Raw genomic sequence first — 8,955 nt, 5'->3', positions numbered from 1 at the left:
GAGAGCTTTGCAGGTTATTCTGCAAGGAATTTCTTGACAGTGATCGGATGATTATCGACCTCAAGATCTTTGAAATCTTCGCTTATCCTTTGAGATTAAGATTGTTGGTATTTGATAGCCCCCTTATTCTTTTGAAGTGACGAATGCCAGCGAGAAGTAAATAGTGCAACTAATTGGATTTCGGCTTACATCGCTAATTATACATGATGACCAAAACTATTATAAGTCTATACAATTATATATAATTTATTATTAACAAATTACACAGTTATAAATTTTGAAAATACCTTTCATCAAAAAAAAAAAAATAAATTTGAAAGCATCATTTGGCTTACCAATTAGCACGCCTAGAATGGGGGCCAAACGGGGTTTTTGTGCACCATACAAGTGTAGGTAGCTGATGAAAAGCTTTATTATCTATTTTACCACTAGCAATTTGTCAAAAAACTGAAGTTGAGATACCCTGAGGGGTATCAAGCATTTTATTTCAGAAGTGCGGGAATTCGCTGTAACTCCACCTACACAAAGGCGCATTAATTGAACTCATAACCGCTCTAACTTGTCCTTTTCCATGCAACTTGCAAATAATATTATGCAACATATTTCATACTGAACCATAAATATATATGTTTATATTATACACATTAATAATATTATACTCCATATCATATCTTTCCTGCCTCTACTTTTTGTTCTTCGTTTCTCTCTCTTTGCTCCTAACCCTTCATCTTACTCACGAGCCAGATGACCAAGGGCCCCTTTGAATGGTCGGATAAACCCACTGTGCGGACATAGCACGCTTGGATCTCTCTCAAAATAAAGATAAGCAGGAGGTTTATAACATTGGATTTGGACAACTCTGCCATCTTCTCAATGAATCGGTCAGAAGGCAGAAAAATGATGGTGAATCGGATGGTGAACTATTTGCAGGTCTGTCGTTGTAGGGCAAACACTGTCGTTTGTGATCAAGTTCCTGTTATGCAAAGGCATATATGATAGCTAAGTTAAAACTTACGATACAAAGATGAACAAGTGCAAAATAAAATAGAGCATCCTTAGATTGCATATATCTAGCACCAACAAACTATAAAATAAGAGTCCTCGTGTTGGTGATCAAGCTAGATTCGCCTGTATATATATTTTGTATAAGCATAAAAACACTATCATGGTAGTACTAGTGAAGACTGTTTAATTAAATTACACTTTGTTAACTGAATTCGAAGTGAACATGTGCATCATGGGAGAGACTTTCTTCAGTTTTGTATACCTCTTAAATTATAGAAGAGAGTCACTGGCAACTTCTTTATTATCTACTTTTTCTTTCCCCAGGAGGAGGGAACCTTAGCAAGTAATTTATCTGTCCAATTATTGGGAAATAACATCTCTCAATTTTTGTTCCCACAGCCTCTTCCCTTTAGAGAAGGGGTATTACGCAGTTTGCAACATCTATCAAATTAACTGGGGGTACTTGCATCAAACTTAATTTATGACAACATATGGCCAACATAAGAGTTTCTGTACAAGATGCTGAAATGAAAATTGTGAGAGAGGTGTAGAAAGCTTACTCTTGAGGGCGAGAAGCCCAGAGGGAGCTTAGAGCTCTCAGGCGGCTATAGTACTCTCCAATTGCTAGAAAACATCTTGCTGCTTGTCGAATCGTTAAGATCCGGCGCATCTGGTGTATTGTCTGTTGTCTCAAATTGTCCGCCTATTCATGATCCATGTAAATAAGTCTGATATTATGACAACAATCTTTTGAAGGGCCAGGTCCAGTAATGCAAATTGCATTTTTAAATATTTCTCCTTTGTATAATAGATATTAATATACAATTATTGGAAGGCAAAATTACTTATTAGCAGGGAGGGGAGAAAGAAGAGTGCTTTTCCGATGATATGTTAAATATCCTAGAACGAGTTATTTGCTAGTATTTAATGCAGATTTCTTCTTGTTTACTTTCAATTTATATTTTTGATTGACAAAGTCTTCTCATGTTTTGTAAGAGTGAAATGTCTCCAGTGACATGTACCCATCCTAAAATATCTAGTTAACAAATGTCATACAGTTTCAAAAAAAAACTATCATCAGAGATCAATGAAAAACACAAAATGTATTGATGTATAAATTATAGATTACTGGTCTTATCCATGGAAATGAGGGTTAGGTACTTGGGGTCCTTTTCTTGCTACTATTCTGGGATTGCAACCCTTAATACCTTTTCAATGCATAAAAAGATATTAAATGAACTAAATAGATTTGATGCTTCTCTGTTGGAAGTGCCCAAAAAACACAATGGATAAAGGAGGGAAAGTTTAGCATTAGCAGAAGAAAGGACAAAGGAATATAATAGATGCATGGACCCCCTTTAGCAAAAAAAGAAATCAAATATTCTTCCTTGACTTTATTTAGAATGTGAAAGGTGGGGTTAAAGATACACTTCCTACCATTTTCTTTGGCTTCCTTGTCAAGCTTATTACGGCAATGCCACCAGTAGAAAGATTCAGGCTCCTCAAAGACATTTTTTTTTAAAAGACCATGATCTTTTATTAGGGTCATTGATTAGGTGGAATGAGAAGAATTGAGAGAACTAGGCCTCCAAGTACTTATACATGATCTGATTGTTAGGAAAGTATTAAAGTTTAATTATCAATGCTCAAGATGATTGAATGCATCGCAATCCGATGTTTCCAAAATATATTAATAAAGTTAGCTTTCAGTAAAACCTTGCAAAATTTCTAGAATAATGCTGAGCTTGTAATAAGTAATCTTGTTGATCATAAACTAGGCCAACTAGCAAGTCATGTCATGCATCCTATAGCATCCAAATTATGCACAAATACGATGACTGCAAGAAAAGAAGAAAGACCTGCTGGATGAATCCTTCAAGGTTGGCAAGCTTTCCTAATGCAATAGCCATGTGGCCCATGTAATTTGTGATGTCGGTGCCATCGCTGAGAGACCCACTTGCAACTGTGTCGGCTAAGGACTGGTGAAGCTGTTCAAGACCCTGTGAAAGGGCTTCCTCTGCCTGCTGCGATGATTGCTGAAGGTTGCATATCCCCATTAGCTGCTGCTCCGTCAATGGGTCCAGCTGAGGCATCAGTATCTGATCAAATTCATTAACAATTAAGCAAGTTTAGAGTCATCTCTTGTTTGTTATAGTACAAAAAAAATATTTATCTTCCTTTGGACACTAAATTCAAGTAGAAAGAATACCTTGAGAACATTTTTAATTGCTGATAATTGAAGATAATGGCATGGAACCAGGATTAAAGCAACTCTAGCTTTTCAGTAAAATAAATTACATCTGAGTGTAAATCTAATACATGCCATTCTTATTGGCAAATACGTCGTGCAACCGTGAGTACACTTGGGAGTTCAATACTATGCATCTGTCAGGGATGACATAGTGACTGGCTATAATGCAAAAAAATGCATCTCGTTGTGCCCCAGATCAATCTTATTACATTAGTTAAAGTATCTCTAATCCCTCAAAGTTGACCATTCGTGCCTCCCAAAATATCCACAATCATTTCCTTGTCATAACAAGGCCACATAACTAGTCGACCAGTTAATACATTACCAATTAGCTCAAGTACTGAAATTCGAACTGCGATATTTTTGGCTGTTGGCTGGATTAACCATTGAGCTGCCTATCGAAAACTGATTCACAAAGGACTCGTGAAAAGATTAGATAACTGGAAGATACAAAGTGATGGTTATCCAATTGAAGAGAAACAGATTGCTGGCATCGAGAAATTTAAGGAAAATTAAGAAAGAAGAGGATGAGGTTGCAGACCTTGAGAAGCTCGGAGGGTTTAAATCCACCCATCCACAGAAAACACCGTTCTGCAGGTGTAGTCCACATTCCGGTCAAGAGGTGGAAGACGTCGGATTTTGCTGCGACGCCTTTCAACCGGAAGAGCTCGTCGTAGTGAGCAATGCACTCGTCGACGGTGATGGCAAGATTGCTGTCAGGCAGGTGAGCCTGCAATCCACCTCTGAGCTCAGACATGTGCTTGCTGGTATCATCCAACCATCGGTTGTACTCCATGTCGAACATTGCTGCACCTGTAACACATTTATTTTTATCAAGAAGGAAGCTTGAAGGAAGGAAAGATAATGTGTTTCCAATGCCAGTGTCCAAAAGCTAGAGGAGGAAGGGGAATTTGCTTGTTACCGGAGCTGATATCTCCACTTGCACTCCCTCCTCCCAAGAACAGACCCTAAACACCAAGCAATTGAAATGGAGTCAGTACATGTTTTAGATAGAAAACTAAGAAAAAGTTATAGATTTATGGAAGAACAAATATTATTTTCTATTGCTAGAGTAGCACTTTTACCTGCGATCTTGCTCTCTGGAGTTCTTGTTCCAACTGCTGAAGCCTAATTCTGCTAGATTCTAGCTGTTGCACATATGCCTGTGGAAAAGAAGGAAGAGAGTGCATCAGTCCAATCCATTTCTTTAGAGCTTGCAACAATTTATAACAAAATATTTTTTTTCGTTAAAATCAGACTCACCTTCTTTCTTAGTCGGCTCTTCCTTGCTGCTTCTCTATTTTGAGCTAAGCGCCTCAAAGTCTAATAGTCGTATATAGATGTATGTCAATGGAGAAAAAAAGAGACGGTAAAGAAAATGAAGGTTACCAGCTATATCCTAGTTTCCCATTCATAGGTGGATGTAAGGATCCTACATGCAGCCATGCAGATAGGGATGAGGTCCTAGTGCAATAGGATGAATATTTCGGTCTAAGGGTGTAGATGAAGGACAGCTGTTTGAATCTAGTATCAAGGAGCTCTACCTGAATCCATTACTTAGTCACAACCTTGCTTGCTTTCTAAAAGTCACATTTGCTGCTGGATGTGGACAGATGTCAAAGAACTGAGTTCTTTGATCAAGTTTTTTTTTTTTTTTTTTAATTTTTTTGGTTCAATCATAAGAGGACCCAATCCACATCGATCTGATCCCACATATGCATGTAGATCCATGCCATGCATCCAGACATACATGCATGACCACATACACAGGAGCAGGAAGGAGGGGGGGCGCAAAGGGGAGAGAGAGAGAGAGAGAGAACCTTAGCATCAAGCATCTTGGTATCTTTCCCTGTAGTTGAACCACCCATCTTCTTCTGTGACATAAAATATAACAACTGGTAGTTTAAAAAAATGAAGTCAAAAGACATATCCTCCAATATTCACAAAATCTGATGCAAGAATAGAAAAGAACGTAACAGTGGAGGGCATCAAGTAACAAAAGTTGCAAGGGATTGGTATGTATCCACAGTGACAGCAAGTTTCTAGTCCAACAGAACAAGAATAATAGCATGTTTTCAGTGGAAGTGGATGCTGTACATCCCTTTGAGCTCATTTTCTCTGGTAGCTAAAATCATGGCTCTTTGGTGAACAAGAATCGGCAAAGCCAACTTAAACGATCATCAGAACAACATTTGATGGTTATGATTATAGATACTGTATATCTAATCAAAATGTTACCAGCTTCATAATTATTACTCATATTTTTTTAAAATAAAACCTCCATAATTGGCATTGGGCAGTGTAACTTATGATTCTGTAAGGAGGTAAAAAACAAATGATACAGTAGAAACCGTGAACCAGGCGATGTCAGAACTCATACATAGTCTTTTGAGCTACTGGGTATCAAAGGTCTAATCTAACAAGGCCAAAGGTGGTAGCTGACACATTACTGGCTGTTCTCTCTCTCCTTGGGATCTGTGTGGACAATATACTGTTGGTGGAGTTGTTGGTTTCTGGCCAGGCATATGGTGCGGTTCTGAGTCTTGAGATTTGGGAGCTGAGTCTTGGACTTGGGGAGACATAAGTTGCCCCACCTTTTCTTATATAAGTTCTTGGGATTTGGATCAGTAACAATAAAGTGGAAGAGAACAATTAAACAGTACCTTTTCTTGGGCTCCTTGCTGATAATTTGGTGTTGCTCCTGCCCTGGAGGCATCACTAGCCATCATCCCTTGCTGCTGCTGCTTCTGGTCAGCTGACTGCTCTGAGAAGGCCTTCCTGCTAACTGGAGACTCTGATTCCAGCTGAGATATTGTGACCTGAGCTGAGCCTGAATCAGTGCTCCCTGCTGACTGTGAATTCCCCTGTTGGCAATAAACAACAAGGCACCACAAAGACTAAATGGGGGCAACAACACATCCCCACCCTTTTTAATTCTACTATTCTATGCCAAAAACCCAAGTCAAAGGGCATGACCTTACTCTGGGGTTCTGCTGGAATCTCATTGGCCATGAGGGGAAGATCTCAAGTGTGGGGAGTCTGCTGGTGAAATAATCTGCAAAGAGAGTGAGTGCAGGTGGGTAAGAGCTCTAATTATTAGAAAGAAATAAAGGCCAAGGTGTCAGTGACTCAGTTTTTCAGCATGGAACTTATTCTTTCCCTATGCAAGTGTTGTAGGGAGTTAAATAAAACACCAGTCGAAGTAAAGTTTGGGTTGGTGGGGTTCCAAATATGGGGGGTCACACCATTTAAACTTTCCAGCTTCATGTTATCACTATGGTGGAAAAGGCAAGGCCTGTTACGGTGTAATCTGTGTGTGATGAAGAAGGTCACCAAAGAAGGGAAAAACACAGAAAGGCGTACCCTTTCCACCACCGTCGCTTCTAATGCCATCAACTCCCTGCATGAGAGCCTCTTCCAGCTCCCCAAAGTAACCAGTGCCCCCCTGATCACTAATCAAGCAACCAAAATCCATTTCAGTGAGCAGTTTTTCAGTTTAATATTAGGAAAGTAGGAGAAGAAGAAAGAAGAGGAGGGTCAACCAAGAGGTAAATTAAACAGGAGCAAGTTCATGGATTAGGCTATAACTTTATGAATTTAATGGCAAGTTGAGTAATCCAACTAAAGGCTGAGGATATAGTATATTGGTTGTTATAAAAGTAAAAGGAAGGTTAAAAGCAATAGATAGAACAAATAAAGAGCCCACTGAAGAATTAGAAAAATAACACATGAGACAGGAGGAAGGAGGTGCACAACCCATTTAAAATCAGTCACTAAAAGAGAACAAATCCATGTAATGATCTAGAATCAGTGCATAAAATCTCATAAAGGACTTTAGATGTAATATTTTTTTTTTCTAAACTTGTATGGTCATGAAGAATAGAATTGAGGAACTATACAAGAAATTGGTGGCAGCAGGTTTGGTGCCATGGATTCCATAAGTTGGAGTCTGATTTGAAGGTCCGGAATTAGAAAGGCTGGTTTCACCAACTCTATGATTTGCCATCCCAGAATCTTCTCCCCCCTGCACCATGCTCGACTAGCTTCAGTGATGCGCCATAATTTAACCTTTCAACTTCATGCTCTCCAACATCCCTTCATCGATACTTCTTCCTTTCTGCAGTAGTTATTAGAGGTAAGTATAACAAGAATATCACATGGAGAAAGAGAGAGAGAGATGACAAAAGCATCACACACACAGAGAGAGAGAGAGAGAGAGGGGGGGAGAGCTTTCATAATTTGAAAGGAGGGGAGTGAGAGATACGAGCTCTAGAGCATACCATGTTATATTTAGCTTTCTCGAGAACAACAGGAGCTTTCTGTGTAAATATGAGACAGATATATGAGAAGGATCATAACTTGCTACAAGTATGGCCTATGGACTTTAGAAGCTATATCCCTGAATCATCTGATGGACCTTGACCATTCATGGGTCTCTATCCTTTGCTCTTGTTAAACTTTTGTGTTCTTGTCTCTAGTAATAATATCACCCCTGGAGTTTATCCGTAGTACAACAGAGAAGATCTTGTCCTTGCAGACAAAGTCTCAAAAGTATGTAGTGGGGGAGGGGGGGAGGGGGGGACGGAGAGAGAGAGAGAGAGAGAGAAGCGGGGAGGAGAGAGAAAGGGGAAGAGAGAGAGAGGGTGGGCCTTTGGCAGGAACCGACTCCCTCTGACTCCTACTCCACTCCTTTGTAACCAACCGCGCTCTCTCATTGGCTCCCTGTTGGGCTACTTGAGATGAAGTACTCAACAAAACCAGCATTCAATGGTTAAAAGACGAGCCCCTGTGTTTGAAAAAAAAAAAAAAAAGGACCCGGGCTTTTCTATGCTAAAGAGGTGGATGAGGGTTTACTTTGACATTAGCTGTCCCTTTCCATACCTCGCATGGTTGCCCCATGCGCATCCCAACCAAAACACTCACCACCACAATTAGCCCACAAGCAAACCCACTTGTAATATAAATCCTGCTCCTGAAATGGATTTGTTTCGTTGTTTGATATTATAATTATCCCTTGGTTCATGGGTCAACATCCATGCCTTGTTAAATACCTAAAGCCAGGACACACCAAAATTCCTTTCCCCACGTAGAAGCTTCAACAGAGGTCTTTTAAGGGCATTCAGGAGGGTGATGTTGCAATTCTGAATTTTTGCGCTCCTCAATTGGTAGTTCCTCATCCAGTATTAGGTGTGGCTGATGGAATGATCATTAACTAAATAATAACTATTACATTCATGATCACTGACCAACAAATCCCTTCATGAGAGGTCATTTTCATAAGAAATGGAAAGTGTATGTCACATCTACTACCACATACATCTAAAGGTACGATCAACTATTCCTTTCCATGTCAAACAAAAACGCACATATTAGGTAATCCACAACACTTGGTGATTGTTTAAGTGACCATGCAAAGAAAAATCATGTTCCATCAATTTAAGGATAACATAGATGTTCTCTTTCTCTCTATTTTTAACTTGTTCGTGCTCATTGTTCATGGTTGAACTTGGATTCAGTCATCAGAAATAGCAATCATGTATTCCTTTTGGATCTACAAAGTCACATGCAAATGAAGGTCATCAGGTTCGTTATATTAAAAATCTACCTGTCGACTTAATATCCAATTTTGTATTCGATCATAAAGGGTCTGAATCACTCTGGAATCCTCTCTAAAAAAAGTGATTGACTAATCCAACCGG

The 8,955-nt window shown here is 39.3% G+C and overlaps 1 protein-coding gene across 2 annotated transcripts; it reads right to left on the bottom strand.

The window, feature by feature from the left end:
• Window positions 1-602: 602 nt before the first annotated feature.
• Window positions 603-8,918, bottom strand: LOC105034229 (transcription factor TGAL5). 2 transcript variants are annotated; one of them, XM_073260709.1, is made up of 13 exons: window positions 7,537-8,918; window positions 7,156-7,373; window positions 6,620-6,708; window positions 6,238-6,311; window positions 5,920-6,120; window positions 5,077-5,151; window positions 4,520-4,579; window positions 4,342-4,419; window positions 4,179-4,224; window positions 3,798-4,069; window positions 2,865-3,104; window positions 1,566-1,708; window positions 603-973 (listed from the first exon to the last, which is right to left on the bottom strand). In XM_073260709.1, the coding sequence occupies exons 2-13, from the start codon at window positions 7,287-7,289 to the stop codon at window positions 883-885; spliced, it is 1,503 nt and encodes a 500-aa protein (XP_073116810.1). In that variant the 5' UTR covers window positions 7,290-7,373; window positions 7,537-8,918; the 3' UTR covers window positions 603-882. The 2 variants fall into 2 exon arrangements, with proteins under 2 accessions (XP_073116810.1, XP_010907586.1); XM_010909284.4 differs by having other exon boundaries at window positions 5,077-5,130; window positions 7,537-7,935.
• Between the last annotated feature and the right edge of the window lie 37 nt (window positions 8,919-8,955).

This window comes from Elaeis guineensis, chromosome 7 (assembly GCF_000442705.2).
Source record: "Elaeis guineensis isolate ETL-2024a chromosome 7, EG11, whole genome shotgun sequence".
Taxonomy (NCBI): Eukaryota; Viridiplantae; Streptophyta; class Magnoliopsida; order Arecales; family Arecaceae; genus Elaeis; species Elaeis guineensis.
Note: the sequence above shows the minus strand (reverse complement) of the source record. Positions and strands in the feature narration are given on the sequence as shown.